General features: G+C 43.0%; 1 protein-coding gene and 2 long non-coding RNA genes across 5 annotated transcripts in view; 1 reads left to right on the forward strand and 2 right to left on the reverse strand.

The window, feature by feature from the left end:
• LOC143487900 (uncharacterized) overlaps positions 1-16,551 on the forward strand; it is a 37,769-nt gene that overhangs the window by 17,147 nt on the left and 4,071 nt on the right. Inside the window, exon 4 of one of the 2 annotated variants that reach the window (XR_013124411.1) lies at positions 259-2,346. The exons of the other annotated variant lie outside the window; for it this stretch is intronic. This is a non-coding gene — a long non-coding RNA (uncharacterized LOC143487900). Of the gene's footprint in view, positions 1-258; positions 2,347-16,551 lie in introns of those variants that run through there. 2 annotated transcript variants of the gene reach the window in all.
• LOC143487887 (dexamethasone-induced Ras-related protein 1-like) lies at positions 8,558-10,282 on the reverse strand. Its single transcript, XM_076987168.1, has 2 exons — positions 9,690-10,282; positions 8,558-9,570 (listed from the first exon to the last, which is right to left on the reverse strand). Exons 1-2 carry the CDS (start codon positions 9,958-9,960, stop codon positions 9,047-9,049), a joined length of 795 nt encoding a protein of 264 aa, XP_076843283.1. The 5' UTR covers positions 9,961-10,282; the 3' UTR covers positions 8,558-9,046.
• Positions 11,115-16,425, reverse strand: LOC143487896 (uncharacterized). 2 transcript variants are annotated; one of them, XR_013124410.1, is made up of 5 exons: positions 16,201-16,425; positions 15,177-15,400; positions 12,503-12,658; positions 12,264-12,351; positions 11,115-12,126 (listed from the first exon to the last, which is right to left on the reverse strand). It is a non-coding gene; the product is annotated as an uncharacterized LOC143487896 (long non-coding RNA). The 2 variants fall into 2 exon arrangements; XR_013124409.1 differs by having other exon boundaries at positions 15,177-16,425.

The raw sequence follows: 16,551 nt of genomic DNA on the forward strand, positions 1-16,551 counted from the left end.
TGTGTGTGTGTGTATGCATGTGTGTCTATGCATGTTCTGATAATGCCTGTACTCAAAAATAGGGTCAGTAAGTGTGTGTGTTTGGAAACTGATAAATGCTTCAATGTGACTATTTATGTATTTGTAAGTGTTTTATATTTATTAGTATTTGAGGAGACTTAAGTTAGGCATAAAATGTCCAAGGAAGCAGGACAAACAGAAAGGTTACTGTCAGCCTTGACTCAGAGAGGAATAGATGGTCCTTGTTCGTGTCGCTAGGGTGTGCACGCCAAGAACACAGAGAGTTAATATCAAGGACGACATAACCAAAACATCACCCTGAGAAACCCTGTCTGGGTCACCTGAGACGACAGCGAATGAAAACCCATTCTACGTTAGAGCGCATTTCTGCAGAACGAACGGCCGTGCTGAGAACCCGGGGAAGACATGATGTCATGAAATGCAGCGCCGGATCTTTGTGTGCGTCACGGGGGCCGTTTTCAGGAGGAGTGCCCACTCGGGGACTGATCCGAGGACCTGGGAGCGATACGGACCAAGGTCACTCTTAACCTCACATGCCACAATTCCCACAGCCCCCCCAAGCTCGTTTACATCTGGATGAAGAATTTTACTCAAGAATCCTGCTGTAACGAAACTGCTGTTCTGTGTAACTGAGGACAAAATGCAACATTCACCAAATACAGTCAGTATGACATAAAAACGGAACAGTTCTAACAAATAAATTTATTTAATATTAGCGAGTTTAAAAAGTAGTAGGCCTACGTAGTGTCAAGTAGTAGGAAGCATTTTATAAAAAGTCTTTTTGTAAAGTCAGTTGGTGAAGTATAAATTAAATGCATAATTAAAAAAGCATGTAAAACATGCATGTAAAACATGCCATGCTACAAAAAAAGACAGCTTGTCCTAATTTCTGATTCATCCTTCATAACAATAGCTGGTGTTTTCTCCTGTGGGATTACAACGGGTTGACAGTAATTGTTTAAAACTGAAGACGTTTGTCGTCACTTGCTGTTACAGTGACAGGAAACGCTGGTGTCTGATCAGACCACGCTTCAGTGGTGTCTGCTTTGGGAACTGGGGATTAACTTGGGCTTGTTTCACAATGGCTTCAGGCTGACAGACATTTCACTCATTCAGTACGGCTCACTCCAACCCAGAAGTGCGGTTCTGTTTTACAAAAACATTCCGTGACGCTTTGCTCAGATTCCACACAAAAGTTAAAAATATGTTTAAAAGTTTCTGAAGAGTCAAGTTGTTTTAAATGTATGTGTAATAAATGAACTATATGTATTCTAATTTAATTGTATTAATTCTAATCCTAAAGAATTCATTGGCCTAACAATATTTTGCTTATCCCCAATATCCCAATATAGCTTTAACTGCAAAGGTTTTTAGGGAGACCTGTTAGCGACATTATAATTCATCCCCCCATAAAGGCCTAGAGAGGAGGAGATCTCGATGAATAGAATATTCAAGTTGAAAGTCTTTATTTATTACATAGTGGAATGCGCTGATAACAAAATAACAAAAATGATCAATGTAAATCAAAATGATCCAATGCAGTTCTGGATTTGGAATCATACTCAAAATCAAAGTGGAAAATCAAATGACAGCTGATCCAACTTCAGTGGAAATTCCTCAAGACAAGTTAAAACGAGGCTCAGTATTGTGTGTGGCCTCCATGTGCCTCCATGTGGCCTCCTGTAATGCCTGGGCATGCTCCTGATGAGGCTACAGATGTTCTCCTGAGGAATGTCAACTCATGGACACTCTGTGGTGCGACTTGGCATTGGTGGATGGAACGCGACATGATGTCCCAGATGTACTCGATTGGACACACTTCTGCCACATGAGGCCTGGCATTGTCATCACAAGGAACCCAGGGCCCAGTGCACCAGCATATGGTCTCACAATGCTGGGTTGTTGTCCTCCTATGACACCCTCCGTGTCTCCTGGTGTACTGGCCTGTCTTCTGATATCTGCTCCACGCTCTGGACACTGTGCTGAGAGACACAACAAACCTTCTTGCCACAGCTCACATTGTTGTGCCATCCTGGATGAGATGCACTACCTAAGCATCTTCTGTGGGTTGTAGACACCGCGTCATGCTACTTCTATGGTGAGAGAACTGACAAAATGCAAAAGTAACCAAAACATCAGCCAGAAAGGATGAGAACAAAGAAAAGGTCTGTGGTCACCACCTGCAGAACCTCCTTTATAGGGGGTGTCTTGCTAATTGCCTTTTATTTCTACCTGTTGTCTGTTCCATTTGCACAATAGCAGGTGATATTGATTCACAATCCATGTTGCTTCCTATATATATATATATATATAAAGGATCTTAATAAAGTGCATTCATATTTTCTAAATACCTTTAATCTAATTTATGCTTATTTTTAAATATCTATATTTGATCTCATCTTAGATTATGATTATCTCAATCTAGATTATTGCCTATGTCGTGTAGTCGTTGTCTGTATGTGTGATATATAAAGTGTGGTCACCCTGACAATTTCCTCCTGCATGTATACGTTGCAATGAGAATGGACTAGAATGTAGCTCAGTTGACCCACTCTGCACAGAATAAACATGCTTGAAGTCCTGGACGCGGTCAGTGCTCCTTGCATGTGAACTCCAAGCTCGGAGCGACCGGAGTCCCAGAAGAGCGAGCAAATGTCGCCGCTGGTTTATACGTAAGGTCACCAGTTGAAGGGGGGCGAGACCAGTTAAAACACAGTTTGACATCCAGCTGCTTGCATAAGCCCAGATGTGTCTGCAGACCAAATTCAGTGTCTCTGATTGGTGGATTTTTTTTTTTGTGTTTTACTGTGCATGAAAATGCGAGGATTATGGGAAAACAGCAACGCCGTGCTTCCAAACCTGCCGCGTTGAGGCCGGACTGATGAGAGCCGAGAGTTTTCCAGGAAGCGTGCCGAACGCACACACTGTTCAAACGCTGAGTTCATATCCTATATAACACCACAGCACACGGTAATAGGCTGTTTAATATAGTACCATGTATGAACTGGACAAAACCGCCTGTCTCCATAAAGTTCAGTTGGTACAGAGGTCACCGAGGCCGCGGACGCAGTCACATGACGGGAACATCAAACTCGCCATGCCATGTCGTCACGAGATCTGAACACTCTCCGTGTTGCTGAATGACATTACGGTCTGCGTACTCTTGTTATGAACACTTATTGAACATTTTAAAGATAAGCACTTCCTGCTCATCACACTCATTGATGCTTTGGAAATCTGTTATTGCGGGTTTTCTGGAAAGGAAACCATAATGATGGCTAATGGCCAGTGGGAAATACAAAGAAATTGTAGTTCCATATAATCAGTTTCCACTAAGCCTTATTCATCTTATCTTCAATAGCACCAAGTTCCTAGAGATATAATCTCACTGGCATCTCTCTGGTATCTCCCAGAGGTGTGAGACAGGCTACTTGGTCCATTCAGAGAATGGGTAACAAAAATGTGGATGGAAAAATAATATAAACACTTTTCATAAAATAACTAAAATAAAAGCTGTTCATCCTATCCATCTGCTCATTAGTGTGGCTATAAGGACTCACTGCTGTGTACATGGTTGCATTCTGTAACATGAGTGTATTAGCAAAATGACAAAATCTGATCAATGAAATGTATGTTTTTTTATTATAGAGGCGGGTCTGTATCAGCTTGACCCGTCTCAGTAGGAGATTCAGCATTAATAGTAAAACTGTGTATGTGTGTACAGTATAGTGTACATTCCATTCACAGCTATCATAAGATGATAATAATAATAATAATAATAATAATAATAATAATAATCTTTATTTGTATAGCACCTTTGATACATACATGCAACTAAAAGTGTTTTACAGAATAAATAAAAAAGAAACATTAAAAGGAAGCAAAGAGAAGAAGACAAAAAGAAAATATTAAAAGAAATTAAAGATACAAAGGAAACAAACAATAAAATAATGTAATAAAGTGACAAATTATAACATAATAGACAACATAATGTAATAAAGTAAATAAGATGGAACAGAGTTAAGAGTTTCTTAACTAAAAGCAGATCTAAACAGGAAGGTTTTGAAGATGAAGATGAAGATGAGAGTGTGTAAGACAGAAATTGTAGTGCCCCGACTCTAAAGGCCCAGTAATGTTGGACTGAAACTCGTTTATTTCCGCAGACATCTTCTCCTTTTCAGAATGTACGTCTGTTCTTAGAATCGTAAGAAAAGTAGATCAGACCAGCGAGATGATCCGCTCTAAATGTGTGACAGTGATGCAGGCGTGTCCCTCATATTAACTATCTCAAGCAGACTCCAATAGTTTCAGAGAACTAAGTGTGTGTAGAACAAAAAATTTAAAGATAATATGGAGGTCATGAAGCAGGTTAAATTCTTTCTAGGGAAACCGTTTTTCACATACATTAACACTCTGTCCAGACTAGTTTTTTTTCTTTCCTGACATTTTTTATTAAATGTCCAGTTTTATGAGTCTTTCCAGAGTCCAGACTACTTAGAAAAGCACACACACACCACAGTCCCCAGGTGCTGTGCACAACTTTAAGTGTAAGGTGATATATATACACATAATCATAATTAGTCCCCAAATCCTCCCCCTCTCCTTTTTTAATTTAAAATGGTGAAAGAACAACAACAATGTCTCGTATGAGACTTCCTTACAGATGTGTGTCAAGAAAACAAGCAAAACAGACCAATGCTGATAAGAAAAGCAGGTCAGGAAAAGTTGAACCACTTTTACACACGTTTCGCAAAATGTCAACAAAACCTGTAGCTACTTGGCATATGGAACAGTGCACGCGTGTGTGTCCACACGTGAGGACGCGTATGGAAGAGAGCGGTGTCAACGTCATCGCAAGAAACGTGAATCCCAAGGTTTAAATAAAGCTTTCTTCTGTCTTATTTTAGACGCCCTTTGCACTCTGCCTGCCCCGTTGGGCACCATCTGCTGGTGGAATAATCTTATCCATGACGCGTACATGCAGAGTCACGGCGTAAGGAACGTGGCACGGCACCCCGAGCCTGGGGTGCTGTGTGTGCACTCAGATGAAGATGAATGTTGACAGCAAAATACTCTTTCCTTGCCTGCCTTTTCCATCGTCACAGGCCGATTAGGCTGACTTCAGTCAGTGTAGACAGCTCTGGGAGTTCAGTCTTCACTGTGAAATCCTTTGAGGCTGTGTGCACTGAGCTTTTCCGTAAAACCATGAACTGTTTATTCTGTTTCTTTTATTTAGAATCCCACACTATAAATAAAACTGCCTGAAAAGACAAGTCCCTGCATGGCTTCTTGTGATGTAACATATATGATTCAAGTCCTCAGTTAATTACCAAGTTGATTTGAGATTCTGCAGGGTACTTGTAACCTGGAACTTGAAATTTAATACATCTCTCTGAACAGTGGGTCAAACCTTCACAATTCGTGAGTTAGGGTTAGTGGATAGGGCCCATTTAAAGTAAGACAACTGGTGGTGTGAACTGGCCCAGTCGAGCTTGTGCATGGCTGGGTGCAGCTTAACCATTACTGTGGGCTTCGTCAGCATGGAGCAGGACACACGCTAGCTTCCTGCGCGAGCTAACCATTGGCTAGCAAGATCCGGAACACAAGGTAACTATTAATCTCAGGTACAGTTTTTCTAAACCAGCGGAAATCGTGTTCTCTTTGGAAATCAGATGACGTGCAGACACACTGACCTGGGAGCTGGCACGTTTCCCAGCGGACATTTCTGCAGGGCAAAGGTCAAGCAGCCTGAGCTTTCCTTGAGAATGTGCACGACCCCTTAACAATAATGGAGGATGAGTGACCTGATCATTTTTGAGGCAGGTTGTTTGGCTATCAAGGATTAATGAGCACACTAATGTGATTGGTGGAGTATCAAATGGTGCAGCTGTTCTCACAGCCACAACTACTATATGTTAAGTGTGAAAACACTTAACAACAAAGACACACTTCATAGCTTTATTAATGTATATGAAACCAATACACAACACACACATTGCATTTCAGTACAGCTCCAACAAAGTTTGCATCCTCCCTCTGCTGACTGCTAAAACCATAACCTTTCACCTCTGTCTGCTTTTAAGAAGCCTAATGAACTTGGTCAAGACTGTCCAATTCCTTTACAATAGTACACAATTTCACATATCAACAAGAACATAGAGCAGTGTGATTAGACTCTGAGAAAGCATATGTGAAAATCTTTGAGGGGGGGCGTTGGATATCCGTCTTTGGGGGTCACCCATCTATAAAAACATTTAATTTCTCTTAGACTTTTTTGGAAAAAAAAATACTTGTCAGATATATAATGGCAGAAAAGAAAAGAAAAAAAACTGTCCCCTGAAACACCTTGTGGCTAGCTTGAGTTCAAAATACCACGATGGCCTGTATCTTTGCAAAGGCACATAATATAACGTTGTACCCAAACATGTGTAGACATAATCATTAACCGTTGATGATCTAGTGGGCTCTAGCTCGGCAGACTGTACAGACCTGTCAGCAGATCTGTCTTAGCGAGCCAAAAAGTGCCGTGTCAGAAGTGAAGGACATTCGATACTCTCAGTTACAACGACGAGACTGAGACCACATATTAATCTCATAAACACTATCCCAACTAGCAGAAATAGTCTGCAAACGTCTAAAAGCAAAACTGCATGTTGTGGAGTTAACCTTCCCGGACAGTCGCACGCGATGGCAATCAGCGTTCATTCATCCCCCAATCCCCCACTCCCTCAATCCCCCACTCCCCCAATCCCCCACTCCCTCAATCCCCCACTCCTCCAATCCCCCACTCCCTCAATCCCCCACTCCTCCAATCCCCCACTCCCCCAATCCCCCACTCCCTCAATCCCCCACTCCCTCAATCCCCCACTCCCCCAATCCCCCACTCCCTCAATCCCCCATTCCCTCAATCCCCCATTCCCTCAATCCCCCATTCCCTCAATCCCCCATTCCCTCAATCCCCCACTCCCCCAATCCCCCATTCCCTCAATCCCCCACTCCCCCAATCCCCCACTCCTTCAATCAGTTCCCATTATCCGTACAGAAGAGCTCCGCTGAGCAAACCGTTCCGTCTCACATCACTCTAGAAAACGCAGAGGCCCTTTTCTAGGGTCAGTACTGCGATGGTCATCTCTATTTAATATTTGATGAGCCACCTGCATTTGTGGTTTAGGGCTGTTTACACCATTTTTGCATACGTCACAACATCACAACAGAACTGCAAACATGTCAGTTTTGTGTTTTTACGAATGGACGCTGTTTCTTGCCTTTGTCATGTGAATTTAAACATAACACATATATACATAGCAAAATGGCACTTGTCATGTGCTACACATAATCAGTGTGATGCTGTCATCAGCGCTTCTTCTGACTAAAATACTGAGAGCTTATTGGGCTGAATTTCGATTTTGTCAGTAATATATGTGATTTTTGGAATCTCTTCACTTACATGACTGATGAAAGACCTCTGTCTGAAACAGACTGTCTCTGTGGAAACTCACCACAGTTGTGAATATCTCTCTCTCTCTCTCTCTCTCTCTCTCTCTCTCTCTCTCTCTCTCTCTCTCTCTATATATATATATATATATATATATATATATATATATATAAAGTAGGTGGGTGGGTGTGGATGTTTTCCCAAAAGCTTCTCCGTCTACTAATGACGTTGAACTGAAGCGACTCTGAAACTAATGATGGCGGAGATTCTAAGCCTGATCTTGAATAATACTCTACCCTGCCAATAGTTCACGACATCATTAAATTGTATATTTTAACCTATGAAAGCAGAAATTAAAACTTTTGTAAAGGGGTTGCTATGTAACAGCTATTCAAGTCGATGTTATATCTCGTTAGTCGCGGACTATTCCAAGTGTACATTGTTTTTGCAGATGTCAGAAGTCGCTTGCAGACGTTGTGTCGAAACCTTGGCGAATTTCGCCTGGCGATTTGAACGTCTTAAATCTTTGCAGCCTGGACTTACAGCAAAGAGCTGGTGAAACTCAAGATAAATTGAAGAAGCGCTAGATCAGATCAGTCCATGCCCGACACTTACGTGCGCCCTGCGCAAGAACCAAGAACCAGCTCCTGAAATAAAATCTGTGTGTGTTTGAAATCCCAAAAGTCTCATGACGTACCTTTTAATTACAGGGACGCCAATAACTACCCGAACAGTTCGCATATATAACGTATTTGTCTTTATAAGACTTATTTATATTCAGAATCAGTGCGTTTGGTTCGTGCATTTGTACCAGGGTTTAAATCACCCTGTAACCTTCAGTCTGTCCGTAATTGCAGTAGCTGATTATATTAGCGCACTTTGCGCATTGTTTTAACTGTTGGGTATTTGTTCTTATGGGGAATTGCATTTTACAAAATAAATGTTTTCATTTTAGCCGAGTGTCTCAATGTCTGCGGAACAAAAACCTGTAAGTGGAAAGCAGATTCTTAAGTCTTCAGGGCATTTCTATCCTTATATCCTTAATATGGTCAGATAGATAGCTATGACGTTCTGAGGTAAATAACCAAAAGAACATATGGATTCGTTTTCAAAATTTTATTTTCCATTTTTTGTAATAAAAGTAAACTTCGACATAGAAGAATAAATATACATTCATATATTTTGTTCACAATGCCACAGACATTCAAGTTCTCGTGTTCCTCTTTTATAAAATATAACAAAATGTAAACAAGTGGTAAAGTGTCCCAGTTCGTCGGATGAAACAATCTCCTTGAGAGACTATTTGCCAATTTCACACCAAGTTAGACCTCAACGTTTTGGGTTTACGCATGACCACTTGGCGCCCTGGCAGTCAGGGTAAATGTCTCTTGCGTTTTGGGTTTACGCATGACCACTTGGCGCCCTGACAGGGTAAATGTCTCTTAAAGATCATGCCAAGTCGCCCAGACCAGTTGGGACAACGAAATACGCAAGTCTTCGTCTGAGGACATTATCCTACCGACAGCAGAACAGCTGTCCAGCACCTCTGAAGTGTTCATGTGCAGCCTTCAGTAGTTGCTCCAGAAGTTCTTAACAAATCACGCATCTGTCCTTGTTGCCCTGGCCGCCACCAACAGCTTTTTCCCTTATGTACATCAAGTCACTGTGCACGCTTGGCCTCCTGGCGAAGGGGGCCACGACTCCGTACGCGTCGCCGTCTTTCAACTTCTTGTTTCGGAAAGATTTTCTGTGAAGCACGTCGCAATACTGCAACGACACTTTGCGGTGCCGGTCCGGGCTCATTTCGTTCGGCAGTTTGGCCATGGTGAAGAGGGTTTGGAACATTACGTCCACGTTCGTGTTGCGCTTGGCGGAAATCTCGAAGTAGGCGCACGGATCATCCCCCGAGACGAGCTGCTCGATCTCCTCCTCCTTGACCTCGCGGTAAAATTCACGGTCACACTTGTTCCCGCAGATCACAAGCGGCACGTCGACGTTTTCTTTGGTCTTGTTTTTCAGGCAGGACTTGGTTTCAAAGATCTGCCTCTTCAGTCGCTGCACCTCCTGGAACGAATCTTTGCTCTCCAAACTGAACACTAGAATAAAGACGTCGCCTGAAAGTGGGGAAAAAAGACATTTAATGCCATGTACATTATGTTACTTAATGTGCCAACTGCATGACTTAAACTAAATATTGTACCTTAAAAGGCATTTGTGATTATTTCAAACTCACCGGTCAGAATAGAAAGTCTCCTCATTGCGGGGAACGGGTGGTTTCCGGAGGTGTCCAGGATGTCCAGCTGATACAGCTCTCCGCGGATCCTGTAGAATTTCCTGTGAAAGTCCTCAATAGTCGGTGTGTACTGGTCATCGAACCGTTCATTCAGAAATCGAGAGATGATCGCAGTCTTGCCCACTTTAGTGGATCCCAGGATCACCATCCTGTGGCAGTGCTTTGCCCGGATGTCAAATTCGTTTTCAGTGGGGGACATTTTTTTAATCATGTCTGGTGAATCTGCACACTCGGGTGTCTCGGGATAGACACGTGCGCAAAAGTAAATCCACGGGTGGTTCGGAGGGGTTTGTCTGTCTACAAGACTGCACTCGCTGTTTTGATCGGAGCCGAGGATGGGGGGAATTTATACTGAAGTCCAACCACTCCTCCATGACGCGTCACCCAGTACGCAGTGCTCCAGAGATCATCCAGCCCGGTTACAAGGTTTGGTGTGTGCGTCAGCCGCTCCATGGAACTGGCGTGCGTGCAAATCTGACAGCTAAGTAGAAGTGTCTTCAGTCAACATCAGTTATATGTTATTGGGTATACTGTATCGGTGCATCGAATCTATACAGTGCTATATAATAATATAACAATAATTAATAATAATAACAATAATAACTATTATTATTGTTGTTGTTTTTTCTAATACGTCTAATACTTTTCTAATATTACTAATACTGACGTGCATAAATCAGTGTCATACAAAATTATTTCATGGACTTTGACTCAAGACTATATTTTCATATATGAAAATGCAAATTGAAACTGACACAAAAGCTTCTGCAAAAATATATCTCCTTCAGTTTCAGTTTTTTACCAATTCCCCTGTAGATAATTTTCGTTTTGTGATTTTTATGCTTTATCTAGTGCTGATTCGATGGCCCGGCTAGCACCCTATGTTGGTCTACTCTGGAAAGTTGTCTACACATTCACAGCCACTAGGGGGCGCGCACCCTTTTTTGGCATTAACCGACAGAGACGTTGAAAGGTTTGGAGGCTATTGCGTAAATGTAAACGCGAGAAGGCCGACGTTAACCACTGTACAAATCTTAAATATGTTTTATATGAATTCGCGTTTAAACCCCTCGTGTAAACTACACCCTTTAAAACAAACAAGCGTCCGTGTAGGAAAGTTGTTGTGGCCACGAGGGGCTGCGTGAGTCAAGAATGAGCTCATCGGATCACGTTTTAAAACGCAATATCTTTTATTTGATTACATGTTGATATATGAGGCTATTCGTGTACGCTCGAAATCTAGGTCACTAGATATTTCAATATCAAATTCTAGTTTAATATCTGTGGGAGAGTACTGTACAGTTGGGAATGAATAATAATAATAATAATAATAATAATAATAATAATAATAATCAGTAAAAAATAAGGAAGGCTTCAATGAGCATTCAGTATAGATTGAAGAAACCTCAAATTACAATTGACATTGTGCCCTTTAACGTAATTGTCAATTATTACATTTTCATACAATACATTCAATGGTCCAACTGAGTAGTTTGTCTGAGAAAATACACTTAGCTGAGATGTTTGCGTGAGTTGTTAAAAGCAGAAACAGTAGTCATGCTCTCTTCAAGATGCCCCAGTGTTTACCCCATAGCTATAGGTTTCCCTCAATAACCAACAAAACACTGTCACTGGCTGTGGTTAGCATGTATTCCTCTCAGCACTGGGATCTTGGGTTCAAGTCCCTATCTGAGTGGAGTTTCTGTGTTCTCCCCGTGTCTGCGTGAGTTTCCTCCAGGGTCTCTGATTTCCTCCCATGGAGGTTTGGTCAATTGGCAGTCACTGAAAAATTATCCTCGAGTGTGTGTCTGTGCATGAATGTGTGTGTGTTTGTATGTCCAGTGGTGGATGGCGCTCTGTCACTAGGGTCTGTCCTCTCTCCCCTTCCTGCACCTGATTCAGTGTGTGATGCATGCATGCACAATCACTGTTATGAAATTATGTCACTGTCCAACAACTTACAAACTGCACTGTTAATTACCAATCTTCTTTACACATAAGAGCATATTTTTCCTGTGCCCGCGACCTCCTGCCTGTCACTGCTGAAGGGTTTTGCTTAATGAGTGATGGAGTAGCTTCACGGCCATGCTCACTGGTTCCTAATTAGTCCACTATGTTCCCACTTACACTTATTAGGGGACACGTGTGGTGTCATATTTCAGAGCCATAAAATGGGGTGACAGATAAAAAGAGAAGGAGACTGAGAGGAGCTAGGACAGAACTTCCCCTGCCTTGAAGGAGCTCACACCACTGCCGAGGTCTCAGGTGGCTTCTTGCTGTGCTCGTTAACGTGTGGTACGGGAAAAAAACACAGCATGTTGTGCACGTTCTTCATGATGTGAGAACAAACGGTCTGCCACGAAGTTGGCTGAGAGGACTACAATATCAAACAAACAAACAAACACTTTTGTGCACAAAAGTGACGTGACAAAAATATTCCCAAGCCAATTTGCACGCCAGTTTTCCTGGACTGTTCCCTAAGCTGTGTGTGATTACATGCACATCTGGCAGTACCTTGGTACTGGAGTTTGCTGTGAAGGTCTCGTTGCTCTAGAAGGTCTAGTGTACCCACTACATATAGATGAGTAGGCCGTGATAATACCTGGGGGTCACAGATATAATGAAATGCAGCAGAATCAGTCAGGTATTCAGAGAGCCTATGAGAGAAAGTAGGCTAATGTAATGGCTATGTGAATCAGACAGATTGAGACGGGGTTTTATCACCAATGACGTACTAACATGGATCTGCTGACCTGCATTTACAGACCGTTTGAAGCTGTCCGTGTACTGGAACATGCCAAACTGGAGCAAAGTTATCAGAAGATCCTACAGGGAAGTATTTCTGGTGGTGTTTCTGTGGCAAGAAGACCTGTGCAGCCAGTGGGTTAACTGTGACTCGCTTTAAAGCACTAGGGATACGAAACATTCAGAGTACAACTTCTTTTAATGAATGATAAAGTTGTGGTAAAACATGATAAATCATCTAATCATGGTAAAACAGAAGTCTGGACTTGACACTGTCTACAAAAAATATTCAGCTGTTTTCATAGATGCAACTAATTTTGTTAGTGTTAATTATTAGGACTAGGTTTCAGTTAAGAAGCATTAAGATATTAACCATCTATGATGCTAAGTCCTATGTCACCGGCCCTGTTCATAATTTTTATGGACAGGATCTCAAGGCGCAGCCAAGGGCGGAGGGAGTCCTGTTTGGAGGCCACGGGATCTCATCTCTGCTATTTGCAGATGATGTTCTGTTGGCAGCTTCAGGCCAGGACCTTCAGCGTGCATTGGGGCGGTTTGCAGCCGAGTGTGAATGAGCTGGGATGAGAATCAGCACCTCTAAGTCCGTGGCCATGGTTCTCGACCGGAAAAGGGTAGCTTGCTCCCTTCAGGTGGGTGGAGAAGTCCTGCCTCAAATGGAGGAGTTTAAGTATCTCGGGATCTTGTTCACGAGTGAGGGAAGAATGCAGCGTGAGATCGACAGACGGACTGGCGCAGCTTCCGCAGTAATGCGGTCGCTGTACCGGTCCGTTGTGGTGAAGAAGGAGCTGAGCCAAAAGGCGAAGCTCTCGATTTACCGGTCGATTTACGTTCCTACTCTCACTTATGGTCATGAGCTTTGGGTAATGACCGAAAGAACGAGATCGCGGATACAAGCGGCCGAAATGAGTTTCCTCCACAGAGTGGCTGGGCGCACCCTTAGAGATAGGGTGAGAAGCGCGGTCACTCGGGAGGAGCTCGGAGTAGAACCGCTGCTCCTCCACATCGAGAGGAGTCAGTTGAGGTGGCGTGGGCACCTGTTTCGGATGCCCCCTGGACGCCTTCCTAGGGAGGTGTTCCAGGCACGTCCCCCGGGGAGGAGGCCCCGAGGGAGACCCAGGACACGTTGGCGAGACTATGTCTCTCGACTGGCCTGGGAACGTCTCGGTGTTGCACCCGAGGAGCTGGCTGAGGTGTCTGGGGAGAGGGAGGTTTGGGCTTCCCTGCTCAGACTGCTACCTCCGCGCGACCCGGCTCCGGATAAGCGGTAGATAATGGATGGATGGATGGATGGATGATGCTAAGATAATCTAGCTAGCATTTTGAATTATATAAGGACACCCTCCTCCTCCTCGAGTGTCCTCATCCTCTTCTGTATGTCTCGACTGTGCATAGATCTGTGTGCCACACCCTCATGTCACCTGTGTCTTGTTTCATTACTGTGTGTATTTAAGCTCTTGTGTGTAGCTGCGTTTCAGTCCTTCACGAAGTGTGTCATTGTGCCGAGTCATGAATGTTACTTTCACTTTCAAATAAACAGACAGTTTTTACACCTCGCCTCAGTGTTCTGCTTACGCCTAGTGAACATGAAGTTCTGGCTTTTGATAAACGTTAGCAGCCTTACTTAAGTGTGTCATATCATAGCATAACGTCAGCTGGACATACCAATTAAAACAAAAGTACTGAGCTGTAATGTCAGTGGTCATAACATGTAATTTCACCCACAAAAATTGGCCACTTGTTGATTAAAGGGCTTACACTTGTTGGAATAACCATAGAAATGTTAGTGAGTTGTCATGAAAGGTTTATATAAGAAAATGAGTGTGTCTTTGTATCTTCTGCCCAAGTAGCCAGTGAACTGCTTATCCTTGTGACGCCCGGGGCGTCATGGAGCGAAGAGACGGACGTAAATGCTGAGATGAATGAAATTTAATAAAGGGCAAATCCAAACTCAGCCATACAAGTAGGCTAAGGTCAAATATGTTAGAGAGCTTCACAATATCACAAAGACTAAACCAAATAAACAGCCTTAAACTTACAGACAAGGACAACAGAGCTGCTATACAAACAATTAAACAATGACCGGCACAGACTTGGGGTTTAAATACACAGGACTGAACGAGGAACCCAAACAAGACACAGGTGGGAATTATAATCAGGGGGTGGGGTTACAAATGACATGGGTGTGACGGGAGAACACATGGGAAACCAAAACAAGATGACAGATAACACATGGACAAAACAGACTTGACATGTGGGGGCGTAGCTAGACGTGACAACCCTATTGTGTTATACGGCCCTCACAAAACAACACAGAGACAGTAACCAATCAGGAGATCGCCTGCTTGTGGAGGAGAGGTTTTCAGGTGGCTGAGGTGGCTAATTTTAATATTAGGGGTCTGGATATAAACCCTTTTTAAAGTGTTAGCTCACAGCACAATAGTTTATTGTCTTTTTTTTCAAATATGAACACTTTAATACTTGACCATAAAACTTTCAAACTTTAGCCTTGGTTTTCATACTTCAATTTCAATATCCATTTGGATTTTTGGATTTTTATTTATTTATTTATTATTATTTATTTATTAATAAATAATATTTATTTATTATTTTGTTTTTTATGACATTTCTGACCAGACAAATTTCAGGTGAGAGCATTCCTACCTGTGGTCACAAGCTTTGGGTAGTGACTGAAAGAATGAGATTGCAAATATAAGTTTCCTCCATAGGGTGTCTGGTGAGGTGAGGACTTCAATCATCTAGGAGAGGCTCAGAGTAGAGCCACTTTTCCTCCATGTAGAGAGGAGCCACTTGAGGTGGTTTGGGCATCTGGTCCAGATGCCCCCTGGGCACCTCCCTGGTGAGGCATGTCCAACTGGGAGGAGACCCTGGGGAAGACCCACGAAACACTGGGGAGATTATATCTCTCAGCTGTGCTGGGAACACCTGGGAATCCCCCCAGAAATCCTGGAAGAGGTTGCTGGGGAGAGGAAAACCTGGGCCTGGGCCTCTGGGACCTGAGACCTAGGACCTGGGACCTAAGAGCTGGGCCTGGGCCTCTGGGCCTCTGGGACCTGGTTAGCTGGGAACTGGGCCTGGGCCTCTTAAGTTAGGCTACTGCACCCATAACTTAAACCTTGGACCCATAAGTGGATGTAAATTCCTACACATGGGTTCTATGTTCTACCATTCAGTCACACAAAGCTGATACAGCTGTAACGTTTTTGTACTCCATACGTCTTTCTCTCTCTCCCTTTCTCTCTCTTCTTCTCCCCCTCTCTCACTCTCTTTCCCTCCCTCTCTGTCAATGGCAACCACTCAATCTTAAAGAGTCAGTGGAAGGCTCGGCAGACACACAGTGGAACCTGTGCTGCTCTCGGGGACCGAGAAGACAGGTGACCTTTGGACAGAGTCTTAAAGTGGACAAGACACCAGAAGCAAAATCAACACATGACAAATGTTTATGTCAATATGAGTGACGGGGTCAATAACAAGCTTATGACAAGGTTATGAGGTTAAAATTGACATCCCTCGTTTCTGAGCTGTTAGGTGGAAGCATTAGTCAGGGAGGGAGACCTTCTTAGCAGGTCTTCACTAACTTTGCCATTTTAACATTTCTATCAGAATGTCAAAGGTTTTTAAAACAAGAGAAAGGCAACAATCTCTCTTTGTTCCTCAATTTCTCTACCTGCTTGTTCCATGCTGAAGATTTTTCTCCTTGTGACCATGACAGGTGCGTTGTTTTGTAGCTCCTTGACAAAGACAACATGCCTGTTTAGCAGGTGCAATTCTTCAATCTGGAACGAGAATCACATGACAGTTCTTCAACCTCCACCACAGCAGACAGGTCCATCTGAGACATTCACTTATCAGAACGTCTGGTGTGTAATGGCTGGCATTACACCCTCATATTCACGTTAGATTGCTCATTGTGACAAAGCAACCTACTTGTCCCAGACACATTTAACTTTCTGGATTAATGATTGCCCTGTCAAATGCAACATTTCCATAGCAACTCGGACATACACAAACCGCAGGA

This window comes from Brachyhypopomus gauderio, chromosome 2 (genome assembly GCF_052324685.1).
Source record: "Brachyhypopomus gauderio isolate BG-103 chromosome 2, BGAUD_0.2, whole genome shotgun sequence".
In the NCBI taxonomy this organism is placed as follows: domain Eukaryota; kingdom Metazoa; phylum Chordata; class Actinopteri; order Gymnotiformes; family Hypopomidae; genus Brachyhypopomus; species Brachyhypopomus gauderio.